Genomic DNA, 27703 nt, shown 5'->3' with positions numbered 1-27703 from the left:
AAATAAGTTCCCATAAAATCAAACAGCTACAGGTCGTCATATGGAATTAAACTCTTAGCAAAAAAGCCAAACTCACTAATAAGATATATACAATAAAATTGAGAATGGAAATTGGGAATGTGTAAAAGAGACAACAACCCGACAATAGAACAGACTACAGCAAAATATCACCAACAGGTCTTCAATGCAGCGAGAATTCCAGCACCCGTAGACGTCCTTCAGCTGGCCCCTAAACAAATATTTACTAGTTCAGTGATAATGAACGCCATACTAAACTCCGAATTGTACACAAGAAACTAAAATTTAAAATAAAACAAGACTAACAAAGACCAGAGGCTCCTGACTTGGGACAGCTAGGCGCAAAAATGCAGCGGGGTTAAACATGTTTATGAGATATCAACCCTCCCCCTATACAATGTCTTTACTCTGACTGTTGCATTTTGAACAAACAAGTGTAAAGTCCAGCGCAATGTAGAACAAAACAGTTTCAACATTCATATATCATTATCATGATCTTGACCTGCATGGATATGCATTTAACTTGCAACTGGACGATTAAACACTACGGTTATTGATGACTGCATGAAAAACTTTAACCTCAGACAAAACATGAAATTAACTTTTCAGGAATAACGAAGTCCATCTAGTAGTAAAATACGGAAAAATGAAAATAAATATTTGTTAAATTTTGCCCTGGATACTGTTTTTTGGACATAAAGAAGCTTCTGTCCCAATTTCCCGAAATTCCATTATGTTTGACAACGATTTTGATGTAAAACAAAACGTTAACCACAGACTGAACCTAAATGCTGATGACGGAATCTCTGATCGCCAAGTATCGCGCGAAACTTGTCAAAAAGAAGGATGTATGTCAAAAGATCCAAGAAGCCAGTTATTTCACTCATAAATCTTAAAGACCTCCTTGCTTTCGACAAGACGACAATAACTGTTTTTTTATTGTCTAGGGTTGGGGGAGGGGGGAGCTTTTCTATAGTAAATGTAATATAACAATATTGTTTTCACATTTAGTATAATTTTTCTACCTATTAATGTGAATTTCCTGACACAAGAATAAATATACGACAGAACTGTTCATTAAAAGTATGTAATCAAATGCCAGTCTATGTACATGTGTGAAGATTTACTTTCTGAAGATACAACAAAAAAATATAAAGTATCTTTTATTCTGTTTAAGATCTTATTAACGGCGTTTTGCATTTGCGCCGATCTGCATTTCATTTGCGCCGATTTTTTTTTTCATTTGCGCCGATTTTTTTACAGGTAAATTACAGGTGAAAAGATATAAGAAGATGCGGTATGGTGCCAATGAGACAACTCTCTATCCCAGTCATGTTATAGTTGTTTATTCTTTAGTTTTCTATGTTGTGTTATATGTACTATTGTTTGTCTGTTTGTCCTTTTCATTTTTAGCCATGGCCTTGTCAGTTTATTGTCGATTTATGAGTTTGACTGTCACTCTGGAATCTTTCGTCCCTCTTTCATTTACCATTTATCAACCTCTTCCGTAAGCCAGTTGTACACATTTTATGAATTGTCAATCATAACATTATATAACTGTTGTCCTCTGCTCACTATTGGGGAGTTAGACGTAGGGTTTCGAGCAAGATAAATCAACATAAAAGCTATATTTACAAACTTTAAAATCAAGAAGAAAAACCTTAGATAAATCCGTTCTTGTCGAGTGTGTATAGGCAACACATCTAATATATTCCTATAATTGTCGCTAACGGGGTCCATCTTTTCTTTGTCTGGCTTACGTGCTGATGCGAGCATTTCTATAGAGTTCGCATTTTAACATACGTTACGGCCTGGATTTTCTTGATAAAATCTGTAAAAACATATAAGTTGGGGTGCAGCTGCTCAAAAATGAGGTGGATAGCGTTACAGTGTGCATATATATGTACTTAGTCTGTAGGCTAAGAATGTAAGACATTTGTCATCAGAAGGAGCGTCAGACATATTGTCAAACGTGAAGCAGTCATTGATTTCATTTGGGGGAAGGAATGGTAACCCGAAAAAATGGGATAGCCATTTACCAATGATGCTTAATTTGTCTTTATACTCTGTGCTCAGCCCATGTTAAAGTATTAAATTACCTGTAACTTACATGTAAATCCAATTAGGAGAAAAAATAAAATCGGCGCAAATGAAAGAATGAAAATTTTCAAAATCGGCGCAGATGTCATACGCCCGTCTGAATACCAAGGAGTTGAACAATGAAAATCGATTTGTCATAATGTTATAATTAAAACAACCTTATTGGTTGCTTTTTCTGTTAAATGTATTCATAACTTTTATAAACTTTGGACGATTAAGAACAAATCGTATAGATACCTGTTTCTTCAAAAGTGCCGAAAACTGTAAGATAGCCTTCCCCTAAGACTACTATAGTAATTTCAGGCTTCTCTTATTTTACATAGATAGAAAATGCGACTAGACAAGCAATATTTTATTGTATATTTTAGCTGCCATTTCCATTTGAATATATGTACTGAGTTCCTCTTGTAACACTATATGTGTCTGAGAGTCTACAATAAAGAATTTGAACTTGAACTTGAGCAACAATTGGTTAAGAGGTACCTGCAGCAGCAAGTAGTGGCAATTTTCAATTAATGATAAATCATTCTTTGTTTTTATTTTAGTTTTGGGATAAATCTCATAGACGTACATGCATAACCCACCTCGTTCGTATTAGTCGTCGGAGTTATCTGCCTTTGAACGTAACAAAAATGATAAAAGATGTGGCATAATTGCATCGGGGGCCATGACAATGAAAGTATCCTGGGACATGTCAATAATACCAAAAAGACATGGTATAGTACACATGTATCTACACAGAAACAAATTCTCCAAATAATTGCTGAATGCCATATTTGTTGTTTTTATTTCAATCTATGACATCATTATCTTAACTTTTAGGCCTATGAATTCTATATCTCAATTTTAGGACAAAATTGAGGACAAATCTTATCTTAGGAGACTTTCGTTAACCTGACTTAGTACTAATCCGTGTCCCAAGACTATCATAAGACATATAAATGAAAAGTGTGTAACGGTTGGTAGGTAAAATCTGGATCCGATTATCACGAATCATTATTCCTCTGTGGGAATCGGATCCAAATTTTTCCTACCCACCGTTACAAACTTTTCATTAATTGCTCCTCTCAATTCGGACGTTGAAGCACGACTGTTTTGAGAAAAAGGAATTAGAAAAAAAGTCAATTAAATAATAAATACATACATGGGGAAATATCGTTACCTTATTTCCTAAAAAATCAAATAGAAAAATTATATTCTATATAGAAAAAAAAACCAACACCAAACAAACAAAAACAAGAAGCAGAATTAAAAACATAACAAAATAGAAAATATTGAATTTCATTGTACATGTATAACAATGAAATGTAATATCTTCAGAATAGTCTACCGTTTGCATGCTACACGAAACATCCAAAGTTTAGAAGGTAAAATTACATTTTAATGAGCTTCCGTGATTGGATTTTTACCCAACATTTCGCCAGGTAAAACAGAAATTCGAACCATTGTGAAGTAGGATTGCACAAAATCTTCAGTTATTTCTAATAAACAACTAGCTGATTTTGGTGAGTACCAACTATTCAGATTTACTAATTCTTTTGTGAAAAATGGTAGACAGGAATAAATGGATATGTGTGGGAAACTGCCAATGAACAGCAACCCAAAAACATACAAAAGGCATATATAGGAAGGTTTGGGTGGGGGTTTACATTCTATAGAGAATATTGGCCCAACAAATAAAGAATAGAGAAAAAAAATGCCAAAAAAATAAAGAATAGAAAAAAAGGAGAAACAATTAAGAATACTGTGGTGCTAAAAAAACAAAGAATAGAGAAAAAATGATTCAAAAATTAAGAATTCAGAAAACGGTGGTGCTAAAATATAACGAGATTACTGATAAATGCATGGTGTTAGAAATATTAGATTACCGAAATGAAGAACGACCAATCCAGATCCCTATAGAGGTAATTTGTAAAATTCACACACCAAAAATCTGCAAAACACCTACGAACACTATACTACAAATATATCCCACATCTCCTTTATCTATAAAAAAGAGCCAACCACTGACTAAGTGCCTGGCAGGTACATTAGTCTGTTGCCAGGTAAAACTAGTCCTGTTTCCGGGTTAAACTATTCCTGTTGCCGGGTTAAACTATTCCTGTTGCCGGGTATAACTAGTCCTGTTGCCGAGTAAAACTAGTTATTTTTCGAGTGCTACGTTCTACCTTTGAAGGAAAAGCGGCTATTTGTGGTAAAGGACGTGATGTTAATGAAGAAATCAAGTTGCATGTTACTTTAAAGATACATATTCTACTAGTATATAGAAATTATTAAAGTCAAAGAATTATTCTAATAACATACATTGTAGCTCTGTATGATGATAATATCACTATCATTGTCAATAGGATAAGAATCGAAAATTTAAAGATATTTATCCCTTATACAATACATGTTAACAGTTTTCCTCAACGGTTAAATCCTTAGTTCATTACCTGCAATCCACTTTTCCACGTTTCAAATTTTATCAATACTAACGTGTGATTTAGATTTTTATCTTATTCAAACCTTGAAAAAACTCCTTAGTTTTTGTCAGTTAAAGTCCTAGAAACTAGCCTGGCGTAAGGAATAAATTTACAAAGAATCTAATGTCGTGTACACACTAAGAAGTCTGTTCTGGTTCGAACACGGGATAGTTGATCTGAGTTGATAATTCTTTTCTCACTTGTTGAAACTTAACACAAAACGGGGTTTTACCCGTCAACAAATAATAGATATGCAATATAAATTGTTACTTGTATTTGTTCAATGGATTTGTTTACAATCTTGGCATCAAATATTGAATGCAAAGCTTAAAGATGAGAGGCTGGATGGGGTATACAGAAAAGAGAATAATTAGCAAAAAATGCAGAGCAAATGACAAAAAAATAAAGAAGAGCAACAAACAAAATACAAAACTGAGATTAATGGGTTGCTAAAATATTAAGAATACAGAAAAATGGTAAAAATATAAAAAGGATACAGAAAAATAATCTAAAAAAAATTAAAGAATTATACAGAAATGAAAGTCCCCATTCAGAATTTCATAGATAGGGATAATTAGTCCACAGTATCATCTTAAAAGGCAAGACTAGTATATATAAAATCATTTGTCACTTTAAACTCATTCATTAAGTATTTATAAACTGGAAGGTATCTTGAGAGTGAGTATATCTTGGTTTTAGTTGTTCTATAAATTTGAGCCAAGGGTTCCAGTATGAAAATGATCTATGTAATGCTTTATTTCTATAAAATGAGTTTAAAAGAATAATCTTTGAGATAAGGCGTTCTTGCTACAATCTTTGCTTGCTCGTTTTTCTTTTTGGTTCTAGCTGTGTAACTATATCATATATCTATTTGAAAAACCCATTTGAACACTAATATTCTGTAAGTGATCCTGTATTGCAGCCTCTGTAGTTTTGATCTATTAATTGACAGTGTATACACTTTGTTCAAGATATCATTTTTCATTTAAGATTGAAGACCCTTTTCCTCTTTTTATTTCATTTTGGGGGACTTTGTACATGTCTTTAGACACTTCTGTGGACCAACAAAATGATTAATAGGAAGTTATATCTGAAAAAATAAAGCATGTACAATTGATTACATTTATATCAAGACTTATCATAATTATAAGTATAACTGCTGCAGTCAAATCCCAGTATACAAATAAATTTGGTAACAATATTAATAATACTTTCAAATTCTTTCCAATTCATCTAATGTCTTGCATTATTGATAACATCTTTAAATTAATTAAACTCCCTTTTCAGTCAAGAGGTTAATTGTCTATAGTTATAATGTCCCTTTGGTTTATTTCGCCTCCCTTTTACAAAATATTATATGTGATATTTGTCTATATATATTCTTGACAGCACTCCCTTTTACAAAATATTATATGTGATATTTGTCTATATATATTCTTGACAGCACTTTAGCTTGGAATTCTGTCTAAGCTTTAAATAAGTCCTAGCAAAAAGGGATTTTGTACTAATGCGATTGGACATACTCTTCTTCTTCTCCTCTGCATCTTTACACCTTTTATAGGGTAACCATACATTCGTATGTCGAACAGTTCCACCACCAAACAATAAACGAAAATATCAAAAATTAACAATCATAACACAACAACATTATATACAGTTTTTACATTAGGAACTTTTAAAAGTGTTTATGACTTTTTACATTGAAAAATTTACAGTTTTTAAGATTTTTTTACATGGGAAGTTTAGATTATTTTGGTCTGCTGAAACAATGTAAAGGAAAAAGACAAAAACTTATAGTCTGTGACCATTAAAAATACACCTTTATATTTTAAAGTTAATTTGACATTTATTTATTCACTGTGTATCATGAGAGTAAATAGAAAAAAAATATGCTTTCAAAACTATCGCAAACTATTTATTAACTGAGACTATAACATTTAATAAAATAATAATTATACTTTCAAAAATTGTATTAAGTACGTTTTCAATTATTTATCTAATTATTTATTGCTGCCCTTCTTGCTTGGAATTATATTTTAGGCATAGGATTGGATGTGATTCTGTATATCTTTTGTATTTGTGTAATGTCCATTAATACTTGAATCGCATTTCACATGTAAGGTCTTCCTCACGCACATCCCCATTTGCAGTTAGGAGTTTCTTAACTGTTTGTAATCAAATGTTCCAATGTTTCTTCTTTACTATCACACGCTATACAATGATATTCAGTTACTTCTTTGAATATCTTATATCTTAGAGGTTGTAGTATATAAGTTCAGGTTAATAGTTTAATCTTGGTAGGTACTCTCTTGGTGTCTTTTGGAGATTGGTGCTTGATTCGTGATATTGGATGTATCCTTGGCATGAATATATTACTGTTAAGATATCGAAGGCCGTTATAGAGCTTAGGTAGCAATTATGTGATTCGCTCAATCCAGTAGGCATTGATTCCTTTTATGGTTTTAATTAACAGTTCTTTATTTTTCATCTGAATATCTAGCCACTAAATTGCAATTCCTAGATTGTATTTTAGCATGATTGTTTTTAATTCAATAAACCAGCTGCAACTATTCATTGACTTGATGCACAGTTACCTCCCTGTTAGTTGTTTTTCTAAGCTTTCGTTAGGTTGGGTAAATACATTTATGAAGAAGGTCATATTCCTGATGTGTATTTGTGCATCAACTGGTAGTATTCCCGTCAAGATATTTATTGCAGGAGCTGGTGTGTTAGTTGGTAGTGACATTAGTTGCTTAAACATTTTCTTTTGAAATTTTTTCAATTTCTCAAGATTAAGAGATCGTGGTGTTAATAGATCCATTCCATATAATAACACTTTGAAGATGTAGATTTTATACAGGTGTACTATTGTTTCTATATCCAGTCCATTTTCAATATGGAAGCCACTGCCAAGTAGAGCATAAGCACTTCTCATTTATTTTTGTATATTCTCTTCAATATTTGCTATGATATTTTGCTGCATAGAGTTGGTTCTGATTATTCCTAAATGCATAGGTGAGCCAGGTCTTGGCATATTAGCTTCATTCATTGTATATTCTTCCAATATCGTTTTTTTCTTGTTGGCATAGGTTTGATGTTTATAGTAGGGATGGCAACGAGTACTCGAGTACTCGGGTACTCGGTCGGAAGGCCGAGTACTCAACTTCAGTTTTAGTACTCGGATACTCGTTTGCCTGTTATACATCTTGAGATATTTCTCATCATATTTCCACTTACTTTAGTTCCGTTGAGATATCCCCTTCGTACTACTAAATAAAGTCAATAAACAAATTAAATATGTTTATCATGAGGCTACTATTTGTTAAAGTAGTACCAGCAACGTCCTTCTCTTCCGAGGGAATGTTTCATGTGCACTACTTGTAACAAAAAATAGAAAGGCAAACCGTCTTTCGTTTGAAATTGTTGACCAGATCATATTTCTAAACAAGAACAAAATCAAAGTGACCTGTGGTGAACCCTATGCAACTGATTAAAGATGTTTTAACAGTGTTTGTACACGGATCAACACTTTCATGGATTAATAATTAACTCATCACAAGCCTTAAAAAGCTACCTTTGTTTATTAATCAAGACTTCTATGTAAACGTGATTGGTTTGAGATGTACATTTAAATTAATAGTTGTTTAATTTACAATTTAAAGATAGAAAGTACGAGAGCGACATGCAAACCCAAAAGTCGAAAATACACAGACAACGCCATGGAAAAAAAAGAAAATCAGACAAAAATAGGGCAATAAAACAAAGCACAGAAAAAATAAGACCGATCAACACGGAAAAGCACAAGCAATTTAGAGTCCACTATTGTTTTGACAAATTAATTGACAAGTCGTATTATAAAAATACCAACTCATCAGGAACAGAATGAGATGATACATATATTGTTTACCTTGTCGGACTTAATATGGAAATATTTTTGATTTATTGGAATTTGGTTCATGAACACGTACACAAACAATAACTGCTATTAACGAAAGGCAATAACAAAAATACTGCATCCCACCTAAAATCTAAACCTTTCAATATACGTTTAAGATTCATCCGAGTACTCGCGAGTACTCGAGTATCATGACCGAGTATCCGAGTATCAAATTTCAGATCTTTTGACATCCCTAGTATATAGCCACGCTTTTTTTTTTTGCTGTAGTTTATATCCTTCCATGCCGGCAAATGTGTTTGCCATATTGATTTGTACTTGCATATCGGTTGTCTTTTTGCTTGTGAGTGCGACATCATCTGCACACGCACTAGTATTGCAGAGTATATTCCCAATTCTACATCCTTAATTTGATGTTTCCAGCATGTTGACTAGTGGATTGATGTTAAGCTTGTAAAGGTTGGTACTTAGGATCCCTCCTTGGCGTATTCCTAGTAGAATATTAAATAGCTCGGAAGTTTGGCCATTCCATTTAACTGCATTTGTTGCTTTTGTGTGCATACTCTGATTGAGTGTCCAGTGTTTATCATCGATTTCTGCATGACAGAGCCGATTCATAAGATGGGAATGTATAACTACATCAAAGGGTGATTTTGCGTCCAGCAGTACAAGTTGATACTCTTAATTGTTTTCTTTGGCTTCACGGTATATTTCTTCAACCGGTAAGGCTGCATTTGCTGGTCCTGAGCCTGCCGTAAATCCTCGTTGAGTTACATTTTGGGTTACAAGTACGACTGGGTTGATCCTTACTTTTACTATTGTTTCTATCACTCTGTTTAACACAGGTAGTACAGTGTTTCCTCTTTAGTTAGATGCTATGTTTTTCTCGCCTTCGTTCTTACACATGGGGGCGAGTATTCACTGTTATAGAATGTCTGGTACCTTGCCTTCTGTGAATAGTATATCTATGAGATTCAGTAACCATTCCATAATATGTGCGACAGTGATTCCATAGATATCAGCTGATTTTCCTTTATTAATTGATTTGATGGCCTTTGTAGTTCTTCTAGTAAGGCCGCCGGTATATTCTTATCTTTCACTAGCTCTGTAATTAATCCTTTTTCATATTCTACTTCCTGATGATATTACCTATTATCTAAGACTGTAGATTCCTCTGGAGTTTCTAAGTTTCTAAAGTGCAGTTTGAAGCCTTCAATAACATTTTGCTCACTAGACATACATATGTCTCCAACATGCAAATACATGATAGCATTATCCCTGGTCTTTCTATTGCTTTTTACTAGATGATGGAACAGTTTTGAATCCTTTGTTCTTGTTTGCGTTATGCGTTGTTTCTCAGAATCTTTGGCTTTAGCATTTTCAACTCGCACCTATCGCCTAAATACCTTTCTAGTGCTCAGTTTTTGTTGGTATATATTATATATTACAATGTAGTTCATGTAAATTATTTTTTCTTGATAAATCAGTTACTATAGTCAATTAAATTGTCCAGCTCTTCTTATTCATGTTAATTTTAATTATTTTATACATGTATATTGTTTTATATCCAGCATGTGTGAATACGTCCATCCAGTTAAAATCATTTGAAACGGTGTCTCTCTTTTTATTTCGTCAGGTTTACCATGCCAAATAAAAGCAAATAAAATTCAAGAATGAACACTTTGGTTAATATCGCATTGTTTGGATTTGATCTAATCAGTGATCGTATAAAGAACTTAATATATACAAGAAAACTTTTAATAAATGTATTTTTTTTAAGTTGGAGATAAGTAGGTTCTATACTGACCTGCCCACTCTTTATTTTTCTTTCAACCTTTCTAAGATTTTGTCAATGATTAAGATTTTCAGAATGACATTAAATGCAAATAACACATTATAAACTTTTTAAGTCCGAAGCGCTTTTCCGGATTTACCTTCACCAAGCACGCTCAGACCGAAATTGAAAAACAAGGATGAAAAGTACTGAAACATGTCAGTAGCTTTTTGCTTAAAAAAAGACTGAAAAGTAAATAGCCAAATCAATGTAAGGTCAACTTTGTCTGAGGGGATACTCTCGTGGTCTTTAACAGTTCACTAGCAGAGGTATTGGCCTAGTGCTAGTTAAGTAAAATAATAATTTTCGTGCTACGGTTGTAAATGAACAGACTATTTAATACACATGAGTTTAAGCTTGCTTAAACCTTACTCCAATCTCCACTTGACACATATTAAACTTTTCCCCAATCCATACCACTTTTGTTCTATCTTAATTCATTTTGAGCGTTTAATTATGAAATACGAAGAGATGCATATACCAATTCTGGTGAACCATCTTAAATAAGTGTGATGTCATCAGCCTTTTCAAAATCAAAAACTCTGATTCTTCAATGTTATACTTATGATATTGTCTCTTTGTCGAAACACACTCAGTTACTGGCATGAAAACTAGTTCTAAGCAAATTACAACATGTGTTTTCAGAACTTATACTTACTTCTGACTTCTTTACATAAATCCGTTGGATAAGAACTGATTGACAACTTTTGTTTGAGAGAACACAGTTTTTTTGTTAATTGAAATTGGGCTTTGAACTAGCTTTCTATAACTGCGAGTACTCCTAATATCAATATACTGATCTCATGAGTAAAGTCTTTTACAACCGATAATTACAGTGTGTTCCTGTGTTGTATTGTGAATATCCCTTTGGTATTTATTTTTCAACAGTATTTTTTTAGATAACTAGTTTAGTTCTCTAGTAGTAACAGTATTGTAGAGAACATTATGATAAGTTTCCACGCATGTATTCTTTCTATCTAAGCTGATATCGCTGCCTAGATCAGTTGCAAAATAAACCCTCTCCGGTGGCAAATAAAATATTCAGAAGACTTTATAGAAATGGTAATTAAATATATTACTTAGAGATTACTTTGAGATACTGTACGTCGATTTGTTTTTGTAATTTCTGAATTACGATGCATGTGGTGTTCATTGTGAGATATTTCATGTGCTTATTTCTGTTTGTTTATAGTATAATCCAGTTATGCTGTCGGTAACATCCGTTCTTCTCATTTGCATATGCAAATATGCAATGAGCTTACCTTGTTTGACAAATGAATCAGAGAAAGACTTCGATGACTCCAGGAAAGCTCTGACTGCTCTAGAAACGTATCTTGGAAATACTGTAAATACATTGGAGAGCGACATCCAGAAAACCCTCAATACATTAAAGACTCATTTAGGAACGTTGAAAAGTAATGTTGGGAGCAAGGTCAAGAGGCTTGATGGTGATCTTAAGGTTTTGGAAGAAGTATTTAGAAGTAAGTCTGGGATTAAATCATTAGGGTTACATATAATAGTTATACTCTGATAAAGACATAGAGAAGAATTAAACAATTTATGAATCGTTATCCTGCTTACGATCGAAAGTTTTTGTGTTTCGTTGGTTGAGATATATCTTAAACGAGTCCTTTCTGACAAATTCACCTCAGACGAGAAACTCACTTTATACGTGAAACTCACATGAAAATTTGCTAAATTTTTTCTGGTGAATCTAAATTCACGTTAAAATTCCCTGTGTATCGCATAGTCCTTCGTCTGTCAAAGACACCACCTTTGGATGGGTTTTGTTGAGTTGCTGTAATATTACACCATCACAATAATCCACAAACTCATATCTAAAGAATTGTGTTGTATTGATTTTTATTTCAGAAAAGAAGTGGATAAAACATAATGGACATTGTTATTATTATGCCCACGAAAAACATGACTGGTTTACAGCAGAGGTAGGTTACCAGTTTACCATCCTTCAGTAGCACTTCTTTGTATTTTTGTTTTATAATATAAATGGTCCAGTCTCGGTATTTTCTTGAATTAAGGAAATTGAGAATGGAAATCGGGAATATGTCAAAGAGACAACAACCCGACAAAATAGCAGAACACAGCCAAAGATCACTAATTTCAATCTTATACACAGCGAGAAAAATCCCGCAGCCGATTGCGGGTTTCAACTGGCCCCTTACACAAAAATGTGTAATAGGTCATTGAAAATGGACGTCACACTAAACTATTAAACATTTAAATGAACTAAAAGTAAAAAAAAACATACAAGACTAACAAAGGTCAGAGGCTCCTGACTTGGCTTCAGCTTAAACAAAAATGTGTACTAGTTAATTGAAAATGCATATCATTTCAAATCAAGGTGTTTCCATTATTAAACACTTAGTAGTACATCCAGTATCCTTGTAATACATATTGTTCTTACAATTACTTCCATAATACATTTTTTGTACTATTGGTGATTCCGTCTTTAGGTACAGAAGGCAAATTGCGATAGATTGCTGGGCTCCAGTATCAAACATTACATAACATGCACAAACACACACACCGACTAAAGAAAAACGATTTCTTTAAAATGTTCAGCTAATATTCATATACTAAACTCGATAATTACTGTTTGACCGATTGGTATCAGCACATTTGACATCATGATACACCCTTCTGAAAGAAACAAACAAAAAAATAAAAAAGTACTAATTCAAAGCAAGAGATGTTTTAAATAAATAAACTCATCATAGATACCAGGACTAAATTTAGTATATACGCCAAACGCGCGTTTCGTTTACAAAAAACTCATTACATGCATTAGTGACGCTCGAATCCAAAAAAGTTAAAAAGGCCAAATAAAGTACGAAGTTGAAGAGCATTGAGGACCAAAATTCCTAAAAGTTTTGCCAAATATTGCCAAGGTAGTCAGTCTATGCCTGAGGTAGAAAAGCCTTAGTATTTCAAAGTCATCTTCTGGAAAGTGACATATATATATACACTGTATACATGTAGTTAAGTCATATAATAGCAACTTGTGAACGAATTTTTCCTCACGGAAAAAAAGATAATTCTTAAATATGCAACTGACATAATGTTATATCAAACATATATGAGTATGATACGTTGGAAAACAAACAAAAAGAAACAAAACACTATTAAATGCTGAAAGAGGTTTGTACATTAACAAGCACACTGCATATCCTATCGTTCAGAAGATTCTCTAATATTATTGTACCCTGGTATCACTGGTATTCGACATCCGAAGATCAAACGGACACGTGCTAAACTAAAAAAACAAACAAATGGGTCTTTGTTTTTGTGGAAATGCTGTTTCATGACATATAAGTACATCTCTTTTTTATTCGAAATAGTAGAATAACGTTGAACTAATTTGACCTGACCCTAATATAACTTGTACCATAGCTCTAAAAACTAATAATATATTTATTCATTCCTCTTGTTTTTCGTTGTAGCGTCGATGCAGGGAAATTGGTGGATACATCGTTAAAGTCGACGATTCTTCCGAAAACACATGGATTTCTGATAATAAACCAATAAGTACATGCATGCTTGATATATACTTTTTCTAAACTATTTCTATTGTTGCAACTTATGGTTAGTTCTAAAACCTTTTTTTCAAAATTTATACCTTTCTAATATGATGTGCTTCTTTCGCTTTGTAAACAACAGCGTGATAAAATTCTCGATGCATCTATACTTAACGCAGACTCGTAGATGTACATATTGATGGTTGTTACTAATTACCTCCCACGCTTATCCACATGTATCGTAACCTATGTGCAATCACTTTATCGATTTAGTTGTGTTCAAATTGAAATTGAAAAAGAAACTACAGAACCGTTATTCCAAGTCTAATGCATAACAAAAAGAATTAATGCACAAGAGCTTAAAAAATGTATAAAATAATATAAAAAAAATTAATTCCGCGAAATTTCATGAATGCTCTTGGCGCATTAACGTCATACGAATGAAAATTCTCAAGCTGAAGTTCTTCCGTTACGTTTACGTCCTAAGCTCGGATAATATCGTATTAAAATGGAGTGTTGAGGTAAGTGTTTTTTCATTTTCTATTCTATTGCATTAATCGCATATTTGTGGATTTCAGGATGTCGACATGGTGGTTCACTCCTTATTTTCGAAATGTCAACTGTGGATTTGACAGTAAATAGAAGCCAACGAACAAAATGTTGGGTTAAGATTTATAAGGATTGAACACAATTTTTCTAGTGGTTATTTAAGGAAAAGTTATGGCAAGACCTAGATTTTTTTGGAATTTGTAGCTTTTATCTTACCGGTGGTAAATTAGAACACCCATACCCACGTCAATCTTACCTTCGCTTCAGTTTTCAAATTACCGTATGTGTCCTATTAGAATCGAAATAATTCATGGAAGCCATAGATTTGTTGGACATTTACACATGGCCTGGGCAGTGCTATTCGTTAATTTTATCCCTCGTGAACGCTCAGGATAAGATTCGAATAGTACGGCCCATGCCATCTGTAAATGTCCAACAAATCTATGGCTTCCATGAATTATTTCTTCAACTAAATATGATGAAGTTGTGAAAATATTATACACTCAATCAAAAGTATATCCTAGCATTGCTATTTTCATTTAGTATTTTGAAATTAAGGTAGATGGGGGCTCTAAATTAAAATCCATAGAATTTTTAATGATTTGTCAAAACGTAGTTTATATCATGCTTTTTTTTTAAATATAATAAAAAAAAGTATGGGTCACCGGGCTTTTTTTCACGCTACAGGTTGTGCAAACTGTCACATTTTGTATAGATTTTACATGGAAAACCCAATTTTGTGTGATAAAAAGAAAACAAAACCATAGAATTTAAAGATAAAATGTGAGATGATAGCTGTAATAATATGCTTTCAGATAAAAAAAAAAAAAAAAGAAATGATGAGGTCACCTGACTCGTTTTCTTGCAACAAAATAAAATAGTAAATTCACAACATGTTCTATTATAAAAATTACTTAATCTGAGTCATCTTCTCTTACATCTGAATTATCTACCCTTATACGGCGAAGTTAAAAGAAAAAAAGGATCAAACAAAATTTTTTTTTTTGTGTAAAATACAGCCGTAAATATGATAAAAAAACATAATTTTCTTTTCAAACCTGAAAAGTCTTTCACATGAATTACCTACTATTCTCAAATTTTAAACATTTTATTAAAGATCTAGACAGATTGTTATCTGCTACTTCAAAATCCAAGAAGGAGGAAGACACCCCAGCTACAATGTACCTTAAAATATATTGTCTATGTTTATTTCGTAGAACATGTTCATTACTGGATAGGATTGACAGACCTGAATGAAGGAGATTGGCGTTGGACTTTCGATCAGTCACGTCCGACGTACACATTATGGAACAATGGCTATGGTGCAAGAGGAACTAAATACAATTGTGTTGCTTACAATACTGGAAAACATCATTTCAGGGTTTGGTTTGAGTATACTTGCTCGACAAAGTTTTATTACATCTGCGAACACAACTTTTGTAAGTCTGTTCACATATTGTATTTATAGTTTTATAAACAGAAAAAAAATACTTTTAAAATAGAAAATCTAAACATATGTAAAAGATATTTTTAACACAAATAATTAAGTAATCAAGAGAAAAAATACTTTAAGATATACAGGTTTACAAACACTACAGAAAACTAAAAATTGAGGTACAAAAATTCCAACCAAAATGAAAACCTGATGGAAGGTTGACACCCATGTGCGTTGGAAGGGCGATGAATTACTGCCCCTGACTTATTCATGTTATTACTTCATTTGATAAAGATATGGAGATGTTAGATGTCAACAGAGCTGTTATCTATTATAATATGTCGTGCTTCTTTCGTTATGTGAACAAACCCATGCTCTACATCCAATGACATGTGTTTGCACATACATATATTGACTTCTTCAGAATCATGAATTTTATCAAATTATCATGCACTTAATATATTTCCTTAACTTTAAAACACTTTCAAACTCTTAAATGGTGCACATAATGGTACTAATTCATTTATTATGACTGTAATGTGTTGAATTCCGAAATTTACATATTTGACCTCGATATACGACAACCGTTCATGCTGGCTGTTTAAACTCCTCCCTCTGAAAAATCACAGTGCCAGCCGTTAGTGTCTTTACAAGAAAACAAGGGAGTTGCTTGGAAGAGCCTACACAAACGCTTTTATACTTATCGGACATATAAATTACCTTAATTGTCCAATTCAAATTGAAAGCTATACTTTATTGTAGTTTTAACACGGGTAGGCCTTATATTCGTGTTATTTTTGCCCTCACTATCGCCCGGGTAAAAATAAATACGAATATAATGCCTACACATGTTAAAATTACAATAAAGTATAGCTTGCATCAATTATTTCTTAAATAATATACGGACATTGCACATCATTAATTTGTTTTGCTCGAAAGAGACCTTACAAATATTTACTGAAAATATTTTCTCCGTGTCTTGCCCATGAAAGGCCCGTAACGAAGTATAAATTGGAAATACAATTAACAATAAGACCAAAGTATGCAAGTTTCTTTTCATTAAATATAGTGTATAACGACGGCTGACACATGTGGAGCAGGATCTGCTTACCCTTCTAAAGCACCTGATAGCACCTCAGTTTTACGTGGGTTTCGTGGTGCTCAGTATTTAATTTTCTATGGTGTGTTTTGTGTACTGTTGTTTGCCTTTTTGTCGTTTGTCGGTTTTTTTACTTATGAGTTTGAATATCCCTTTTAGTATCTAAAGTCACTTAAGGTAAACGTTATTTTTTTTTTTGTTATTTTGTTCTAGGTTAAGATATTTTGTAAACCAATACACTTCATTTTTGTTATTCTTTTGGAATGTAAACGCCTTGACCGAAGCATGCATTATTAGTTAAATAAACCCTTTCGATTGGATTTATAGGTATTAAATTTGGGTGTTGTCATGGGGAGCCCTGGCATGCACTCATAGATGTTGCAATTTATTAGGAAATAAAATATACATTTTCGAATGCCTCGGCCAATCAAAATTATGGAATCACATGAAATGTCTATGTAATGTGATTAATTTTTTTTTAATCTTGATATGTTTCAAGGAGTATATTAAGTTGTTGGCTATAATAAAAGAAAACGTAATAATTGAATCGAAAGAAAAATAACATTAGGATTTATTAGCTTTCGACATATACATATGCCATCTTTGTGATCGTGATGTTCCGAAGTTGGTTTTCGCTTTTAATTGGTTTTTGATTTTGTCATGTCACTGATTGCGTCTATCGTTCTGTACGGTGTGTGTTTTACTAGATGCTGAGGGTCATACGGAAACATACAGTTGATTAAATCTACGTAGTTTAGTCTTTGGTGGGAAGTTTTATCATAGGCAATCACACCACCTCAAAACTGACATCCCGAACGAAAAATTTTCTTGTAATGCTGGGTGCATTCATAGTTAAGACAAATATAATCATAACATTACTGATTTTAATCGTGTTTGTTCTAGAAATATGTGTGTACCACGTGTAAAACTGTTTATATTTATAAAGTACTTTTATCGGAATATCCCGCATTATCTATGAATCTGCAAGTCAACTAATAAAACAAAATACAACGTCATCAATACTAAACAATTAACAAAGACAAAAAAAGAGCTTAAATATGCGGGATAAATTCGTTTTTCAAATAGTCATCCTCCCAATGGTTGATCACAATTAATAGAATAACATATAGCACAAAAGAAAGCAACTCAGGAAAAAAATCACGACAGGAATCTGTCAAATTTATCTGAGGTCGTTGGAACCTTAAGGTCTTAATAATTGCCTAATCTATCAATGGCAAATTCGAAAGGTATGTTATGAATCATGTCAACAACGAAGCTCTGACTTCTGAGCTGATGATACCCACGTCCTCCAGCAGTGATATCGATCCAGTGCTATTAAATAAAAATAATGCTTAATACATATCGTGTGCCGAAGCGATTTTCTGGATATACCTTCATCAGGAACGCCCAAATATAAACATTTAAAAGCCAGGGATGCAATGCTTTTAGAAACGGTAGGAGCATTATGACCAGGAAGTATAACATTAACCTTGTAGTACAAAATATCCTTGAAAATTAAGGGAGAAATAATCTTAAACCTGCATGCCGGCCATGCAAAATACTAAAATTGCATTCATATTCAAAACGACAAGAAATAACAATAAATCCAATTGGTGAGTTCTTCCATTTGGAACTTTTATTTTGAAAAAGATGATACGTTTAAAAGCAATTAGGACAGAAACGTTTGGTTTTCAAAATGTTTAAATGACATAAAAAGCAAAAAGTATCTAAAATAGATATCATTAATAACCAAATGTTCAAGATTTTCAACGTTACATGAATGTGTATAAAAGTATTACAAAAATATCTAAGTTATGAAGATATCAATATAATCGATAAACATAATCCACAGGTATGACGGAGGCAGCACTAATCTGTTAGCTACTGGCGAAATTTCTGCATGGCAGCCTTCAGTTGTGAAAGACCCATGGTTATTTGGTGGAAATCTGACAGAAATATCTGGAATGATTTCTGATGATACAAAACGACTATCGATGAAAAGAGCCATACAGGTATTATAGATGTTGCAATTTTTTAAAACTTTCTTTTTCATTTCACCCATATACTTATATTTACACCTTTAATGTATGTGGGTCATTGAAATTTTGTTTTAAATTACCTCACAAATACTCTTTTCTTTCTACAAGTATATCACATGTATATCTATGACATGATGTCCAAAAAGGGAAGATTATCATTTTATTTATACACACATAATAGTTATCAAAGGTACCAGAATTATAATTTAGTACGTCAGACACGCGTTTCGTCTACATAAGACTCATCAGTGACGCTCATATCAAAATATTTATAAAGCCAAACAAGTACAAAGTTGAAGAGCATTGAGGATCCAAAATTCCAAAAAGTTGTTCCAAATACATCTAAGGTAATCTATGCCTGGGATAAAAAATCCTTAGTTTTTCAAAAAATTCAAAGTTTTGTAAACAGGAAATTTATAAAAATTGCCACATTATTGATATTCATGTCAACACCGAAGTGTTGACTACTGGGCTGGTGATACCCTCGAGGACGAAACGTCCACCAGCAGTGGCATCGACCCAGTGGTGTTAATAGTTATCAAAGGTACCAGGATTATAATTTAGTACGTCAAACGCGTGTTTCGTCTACATAAGACTTATCAGTGACGCTCATATCAAAATATTTATAAAGCCAAACAAGTACATAGTTGAAGAGCATTGAGGATCCAAAATTCCAAAAAGTTGTGCCAAATACATCTAAGGTAATCTATGCCTGGGATAATAAAATCCTTAGTTTTTCAAAAAATTCAAAGTTTTGTAAACAGGAAATTTATAAAAATGACCACATTATTGATATTCATGTCAACACCGAAGTGTTGACTACTGGGCTGGTGATAAAGCTTGAATAGTATCATGTTTTGTTTAAATCCTGTAATGCACCGATAAATGAATAAACTTTTCGCAGGGAGAAATTTCAGGCGAGAACCAGGGTTCTATTAAAACACTTTAATATTTCACCTGAACAACTAAAAAATTAATCATTTCATGTTCATTTACGATTCTAAATAAACAATGAATAGATTAAACATAAAAAAGTAACCATTTTGAATCTAAAAAATGATATGAGTTTTCAATGACAGGAATGATATGTCATTCTCGATAACTTTAAAACTTCCGGAGGCTTAACACCCGCTCATCTACATTGGACTGGATCCATTAGGGCCTTTAGGCCCTGACCGAGGTTCGGGCGTACACTTGAAAATGACCTAGCTACGCCACTGATAGTTGAGATGTTTAATTTTGTTTCTAGTGGTTTCAAGGGCATGGGATAAAAAAAAAGGTATGCGTAAAACTAAAATGCTCACTTTTTAAACATTTTGATCTGAAATTAATAAACAAATTTCTTTTTCTGTTTAGTCCATTTATGGTAATATCCATTTCAATTGGTTCGGTACTTATACATCCCGTCTTTGTGTTATTGTGCTATGATACATTTTTGTATTCTTGTCTTTCGTTTTTGCTTGTGTGCTTTGTCTATATTCTTTTTTGGTTGTTTCTTTTGTTGACATATTTGTTTGTTTTTATAATGATTAAGATTATAACACAATGTTGACTGCTGTACCCTTATTTCTGACATTTGATAATTATGTGACTAAAATCTTATCTTTTGACATCTTGTTGACTGTATATTAAGCATTTTCAACTAATCAAAACTATATTTTGATTAAAATGGGCAACATCTTCGATTCAATATCAGATGAATACATATCTAATTGAATAGTTTTACCAAAAAGTATTTAAATGTCATTAACATGGTAATTTTTCTTAATACCCCCTTCACACTAGACCACGATCGCACTACGATCTCTGAAAAATGCAATAATATCGTGGAACGGTGGTGGTGAGGTCTTAATGATCGTGATGATCGTTGATCAACTTTGAACATGTTGAAAACAATCATGGTGCAATCGTGGCGAAATCAGGTGGTAAGATCGCAAAGGTCGCTGTGCCATCGTAGCGAGTGCGAAGCGAAAGCGCGATTCTAGTCGGAGAGACTGCACTACGATCTCACAGCGACGTTACTGCGACCTCACTTCGATCATTACGTTATCACCACGCCGTAACCACGCTTCTACTTCGGTTATACCACGTTTATACCACGCTGTTCAAGACCATAGTACGATTCTAGCACGCTCATGCCGTCTTCATCACGCTCTTCTTACGACCTGACTACGTTCATACTACGATCATTTTGAGTTCTAGTCATGCTCATTGTCATTGTCACATATAATATATACCAGCTCTCAAGGTTTTGTTTGAAACATCAATTTCAATTGAACAAGAGAAAAACAAGATAATGTACATGTAGTAAAGCTTCTACAATCATTAACACAGATACAAAATCGTAACGACCAGGCCATGATATCGTTATTGAGAGAGCGAAGAAGAAGAATAAGGAGAACTTTAGATTGGCGTAGGTTCTGTTGGGTTCATCCTTGGTTATCAACTCAAAGGAAACTCCAGTTTGGTCATTATGATTAGTTGATACACGAGTTACGAATCGAGGTTGAACCTTCCTTCTTTAATTTTTTGACAATACCACCAGAGATGTTCGATAACCTTCTTAACAAAGTTGGTCCAAGAATCAAGAGGACAAATACTCTTTTTAGATGAGCCCTTTCTTCTGAACTTAAAACGTCCATCGCTTTGCAGAGAGCTTAGTAAGATCGAAGTATGAACGTGGTATGATCGTGGTAAGAGCGTGCTATAATTGCAATAGAAGAGTAGTAAGATTGTGTTGCAATCGTATAAATAGTGGTATGGTCGTAGTGAGAACTTAGTGAAAACGTGATGAGCGTAGTAAAATCGTGATCGCAAATAAGCGTGGTGAGAACGTGATATAATACCGCAGTCCCACTAGGCCACGATCGCACTACGATCTGTGAAAAAAATGCAAGTTTTGATAATCGTAGTACGATCGTGTAGATCGCAGTAAGGTCGTATCGCGGTCATGGTGAGATCTTCAAGATCGTGATGAGCGTGGCCAAATTGAACATGTTCAAAACAATCGTGTTGCAATCGTGGCGAAATCAGGTCGTAGTAGAAGCGTAGTGAGAGCGCACTAAGGTCGTAATAGGATCGCAAAGGTTGCTGTACCATCGTAGCGAGAGCGTAACGAGAGCGTAACGAGAGCGTAGCGAAAGCGTGATTCTATTCGGAGAGACTGCACTACGATCTCACAGCGACGCTATTACGACCTCACTACGACCATCAAGTTCTCACCGCGACACAACTACGCTTCCACTACTCTACCACGTTTACACCACGCTGTTCAAGACCATAGTACTCATCACGCTCTTCTTACGACCTTCAAACTATGACCATCATTCTCGTTGTCATTTTCATATAGAATATATTATAGATCTCCAGGTTTTGTTTGTCTGTATGTAGTTCTTGTCCATTTTCTCTAACGACTCAACCATACTTTTCGTTTAATATAGATTAGACCGTTGGTTTTCCCGTTTAAATGGTATTACACTAGTAATTTTCTGGGCCTTTTATAGCTTGCTGTTTAGTGTGAGCCAAGGCTACGTGTTGAAGGCCGTACTGTACCTTGGCCTATAAATGTTTACTTTTATAAATTGTTACTTGGGTGGAGATTTGTCTCATTGGCACTCATGTCACATCTTCCTATATCTATTCACACATATGTGTCATCTCTGCTGTCGTTCACTAAAATATCGTAATTTGAGCTTTATGGACCAGCAAAAGGTTGTAATTTAGGTTGGATTTCAGAAATAATTGATCGCTCGGAAGAAATAATCACGAATATAATGCCTATCCATGTTAAAACTACAATAAAGTATAGCTTGCATCGATTTTGATTAGGACAATTCAGGCAATTTTCATGTCCGATGTGTATAAGGGTAAAGCGATTGTGTAGACTCTTCAATGAACGGCCTTGTTTTGTTTGTAAAGAAGCAAACGGCTGGAACTGCGATTTTTCAGAGAAAGGAGTTTTTGAACAGCCAGCATGAACGATTGTCGTATCTAGGTCAAATATATTAATTTCGGGATGCAACCCGTTACAGTCATAATAAATGAATTAGTAACAACATGTGCATCATTTAATAGTTTGGAAGTGTTCTAAGTTAATGAAATATATTAAATGCATGTCAATTTGATAATATTCATTATTCTGCAGTAGTCAATATACGCATGTTCAAAAAAAAATATTTGATTTAGAGCAATGGTTTATTCATAAAGCGAAAGAAGCACGTCATATTAGAATGGTCGGTCCAAAGTCTCTGCTTGATCAGGATTCGTTACTATCAGAGCTCCCTCTGCCTCTACATCAACTCCTACCACCACGCCCACGTGAGCTAGAAGATTTTGGTGGTATGACTATTGTTTCCGAGAAATCTATGTATTAATCAGAAATAGAAGGAATGGAATTGTATTGATGTTGACGTTATTACTGATAACGTAGTAAGATCGCGTTATAAACGTAGTATAATCGTAGTAAGAACGTACTATAATCGTAGTAAGAACGTACTATAATCGCAGTAAAAGCGTTGTAAGATCGTGTTGCAATTGGATAACTCGTGGTATGGTCGTAGTGAGAACGTGATGAGCTTAGAAAGATCTTGATAAGCGTATTGAGGTCGTGGTATAATCGTAGAGGGATCGTTGTAGAAGCGTAATGAGGACGTAGTTGTATCGTGAAAGCAACGAAAATTTAAATTTTCATGCCGCTCTTACCGCGACCTCACCACGATCTGAATTTATTTTAGATCGCGGTGAGTGTGGTGCGATCGTGGTCTAGTGGGGCTTTTTCGTAGCGGTATTGTTGTACAAGCGTAATGAGGACGTAGTATCATCTTGAAAACAACGAAAATTTACATTTTCATGCTGCTCATACCGCGAACTCACCACGATCTGAATTTATTTTAGATCGCGGTGAGCGTGGTGCGATTTATCCGAATGCAACACGACCTTAACACGCTTCTTCTGCAGTTATAGCACGCTCTAGATCTCACCATGATCATACTACGATCATACCGAGTTCATACCGAGATCTTACAACGCTCTCAGCAAAAACGTCAACATCGTGTTCCAGATAAATACTGTTCCATTCCATAGTCTTGTGTTTCCATGGTTCAATTAAAATTGATGTTTTAAACAAAACCTGGAAAGCTTTTATATATTTTATGTGACAATGACAATGAGCACGACTAGAACTTTAAATGATCGTATTATGAACGTAGTCAGGTCGTAAGAATAGCGTGATGAGGACGGCATGAGCATGCGAGAATTTTACTATGGTATTGTACAGCGTGTTATGAATGTGATATAGTCGAAGTAGAAGCGTGTTTGGGTGGCTGTGAAACGTGATGGTCGTAGTGAGGTCTTAGTAACGTCGCTGTGAGATCGTAACGCAGTCTCTCCGACTCTCTTTACGCTCTCGCTACGATGGTAAAGCGACCTTTGCGAATTAACCACGACCATACTGCGCTCTCACTTCGATTCTACTGCGACATGATTTCGCCACGACCGCAGCACGATTGTTTTGAACATGTTCAAAGATGCTCCATGCTCATCACGATCATGAAGACCTCACCACAACCTATCAAGACCTTAATGCGATCTACACGATCGCATTACGATCGTCAACATTTGCATTTTTCAGAGATCGTAGTGCGATCGTGGCCTAGTGTGACGGGGGTATTAACAGAATATGCTTAATATTACAAATTTTAAAAGATATTCGAGTGTATAAGTGTAAGCTACATTTAAAACGACATGAAAATTGGCTGTTTTACTTTGATGTCATGTATGTATCTCATATTACTAGAGCTTTTTTCTTTTAAATCTGTAGATAGCAGAATTGTTCAAGAACGTAAATAGCATAGGTATAATATTGTATTCAAAAAGGGTATTAATGAACATGATAATTGTTTTAAATATGATTCATTGCTATTTTCTGTTTGACAGATTGTAGCTTCAAATCCAAATTCGACATAAATGTATTTTCAGAATTTACTCTTCGTAATGTAAATTACCTCTGCCTTGATAAAAATGCAAAACAGACTATAAACATGTGATGCATTTTAACAGGGGAGGCAACATCAACTGGATTTACTTTATTTTCTTTAGGTCAACTTTGTTTCAAAATGAGAAATGTCAACTCTCCTTTTTGTCTGTCATATCGTTATTACAATTTCACAACGGGTGCCACATGTGAAACAGGATCTGCTTACCCTACCGGAACACCTGAGATCACTCCTAGTTGTGGGGTTCGTGTTGTTTATTCTTTAGTTTTCTATGTTGTGTCATGTGTCAGTTTATTTTCAATTTATGAGTTTGACTGACCCTTTGGTATCTTTCGCCCCTCTTTTCCAAAACAACGATTTCAGTCCTTTGCTAAGCGATTTTGTCTTTGTTATTATCGTGTTTAAGAGGTGCGATCCTTTCTCCATCTTCTCGGGAGTTGACCGACAGTATTGAGTAGAGTTCTTTTTTCCTTGACAGATTTAGATTGTGCATTTTCTTTTTAAATTTTTTCATCCTACAGATCGAGGTAAAATAGCTATATTAGTGGCTAGATTGGGTATTACTAAATGAAATGGAGAAAGTTGGCAACAAGTTAAGTATTCAGAAAAAAACCAAAAAAATAAGAATAAAGAATAAAAGGGTGTTACAAATATAAATAAAAGAGAATAAAGGAATAGAGAAAAACAAGTTAAAACGATAATGAGAACCTAATAAAAGAACCCCCAGCTCCCAAAAGCAAGACCATAACATATGCGAGACGTGTAACAAGTCAGGAAATTTGTGAAAGGCTTTTTGTTTAGATAGATATACATACTTTCCGAAAAGGTATCACGCAATGTTATTGAAGTCCTACTCGTGATAAAAATACTTGTTTTAGTAAGGAAATCGCAAAACGACCAACCATAATTCTCTAATAATAAAATATGTGAAAGTCTCACTTTAAAGCAGGTATGACTTGACCCAACAAATGTCCGTCACATGCTTGATGAATTTCACATGGTTTATATCAAAAAGGATTGAGGTCACTGAAAACTCTAACGATCAACGTTTAATAAATGTGTTACTTTACTACCTGTAGATATTTTGGTATATTAGGACCAGTCCATATGTGATTGTCACCGTTTTATAAATATTAAAAAGCTAAGAAGCAATCATATATTTATGGTTGACGAATGAATACAGCTAGTGCATTTCTTTGACATAGCATTTGAGTTCCTTGACGTCTCCGGTATTCTTAAAAATAAACTCTCAATCAACTTCGTATTCTGAGTTTTTAAACCTGCGAATAATCTCAAATTCAAAATTTTCAAATATTTTTTGAGATGCAAGTGCGGACCCTTCTCCATGAAAATAAACAGGAGTTGATCCAATTGCTTTAGCGAAGAGTAGAGCCGCCTTAAACACAGTAGTTGCTAATCCGTTTCTTCTATGCTGTCTATGGGTACAGAGGAAAGCAAGATTTACAGATTTGTTACATTTAAAGCGTTTATAGACGTTCATGTCCTCCTGTTTATAGTTTAGATATCCCGCTGCCAGACCAAGTTTCTTATTAGCTAATTTTACATCCGGCATTCCATCATACTCTAATACGAGTCCCAAGCTTGTAATAATTTCGTTCGTTCGGTTGTGAATTATCATAACAGAAAGATTATCTGCCAAAAATGCTAACAAGAATTGCTTCGCATCTTCATCATATACAACACCAATTGATGTACATAATGTGTCGTCAGGAATAAAGTTTTCTTCAAGGAACTTGACTAAATCCTCTGCACGTGACAAGGAAGACAACTCAATGTGCGCGTCTTTTATTTCAGTAGATTTGTTAATTCTCTCAAGAACCTAAAAAGAAAAACATCGTAAAGTTCATTCAATTGGCATTACATTGTTTCTGTTATCTTGATTATACAGCTTGATATATATAGATTATCGGGTTTTGGACACATTGATATGATAAAATATCCGACACTAGCCACAGTGTGTGAATCGTTTTGGCGAACAAGCAAAACAGCTTTATATTGTGTCGAGTGGCTGCTGTTTTACGGTATCTTTACGAAGAAAACCCGGTTATCTGTTTATCGTTCTAATACAGGTCTTTTCTCCCTCCCTAAGCAGAGGCGGATTTAGAGGGTTTTTCAGAGGGCCCGGCCTCCCCCCCCCCCCCCCCTTTCTGTGAAAATAATGGTTGATTATATAGGGAATCACTGAATAAAATTGAGAAAGGAAATGGTGAATATGTCAAAGCGACAACCACCCGACCATAGAGCAAACAACAGCCGAAGGCAACCAATGGGTCTTCAATGTAGCGAGAATTCCCGCACCCGTAGGTGTCCTTCAGCTGGCCCCTAAAATATGCATAATAGTACAGTGATAATGGACGTCATACTAAACTCCGAATTATACACAAGAAACTAAAAATTAAAATCATACAAGACTAACAAAGGCCAGAGGCTCCTGACTTGGGACAGGCGCAAAATTGCGGCGGGGTTAAACATGTTTATGAGATCTCAACCCTCCCCCTATACCTCTAGCCAATGTAGAAAAGTAAAAGAATAACAATACGCACATTAAAATTCAGTTCAAGAGAAGTCCGAGTCTGATGTCAAAAGATGTAACAAAAGAAAATAAATAAAATGACAATAATACATAAATAACAACAGACTACTAGCAGTTAACTGACATGCCAGCTCCAGACCTCAATTAAACTGATTGAAAGATTATGTCTTCATCATATGAATATCA

General features: G+C 34.1%; 1 protein-coding gene across 1 annotated transcript; it reads left to right on the top strand.

Moving 5' to 3' along the window:
* Nucleotides 1-3539: 3539 nt before the first annotated feature.
* Nucleotides 3540-18952, top strand: LOC139484118 (C-type lectin domain family 10 member A-like). Its single transcript, XM_071267846.1, has 6 exons — nucleotides 3540-3623; nucleotides 11505-11793; nucleotides 12185-12258; nucleotides 13774-13858; nucleotides 15615-15855; nucleotides 18784-18952. The coding sequence occupies exons 2-6, from the start codon at nucleotides 11517-11519 to the stop codon at nucleotides 18950-18952; spliced, it is 846 nt and encodes a 281-aa protein (XP_071123947.1). The 5' UTR covers nucleotides 3540-3623; nucleotides 11505-11516.
* The last annotated feature ends 8751 nt before the right edge of the window (nucleotides 18953-27703 follow it).

The sequence above is a fragment of the Mytilus edulis genome, chromosome 8 (assembly GCF_963676685.1).
Source record: "Mytilus edulis chromosome 8, xbMytEdul2.2, whole genome shotgun sequence".
In the NCBI taxonomy this organism is placed as follows: Eukaryota; Metazoa; Mollusca; class Bivalvia; order Mytilida; family Mytilidae; genus Mytilus; species Mytilus edulis.
Note: the sequence above shows the minus strand (reverse complement) of the source record. Positions and strands in the feature narration are given on the sequence as shown.

Bases quoted from the DNA above. Each gene is read 5' to 3' on its own strand.
- LOC139484118 (XM_071267846.1), top strand. From the start codon at position 11,517: ATGCTGTCGGTAACATCCGTTCTTCTCATTTGCATATGCAAATATGCA. The intron at 12,259-13,773 runs GTAGGTTACCAG...TTTTCGTTGTAG, and splicing joins ATGACTGGTTTACAGCAGAG to CGTCGATGCAGGGAAATTGG. The intron at 15,856-18,783 runs GTATTTATAGTT...CATAATCCACAG, and splicing joins TGTAAGTCTGTTCACATATT to GTATGACGGAGGCAGCACTA.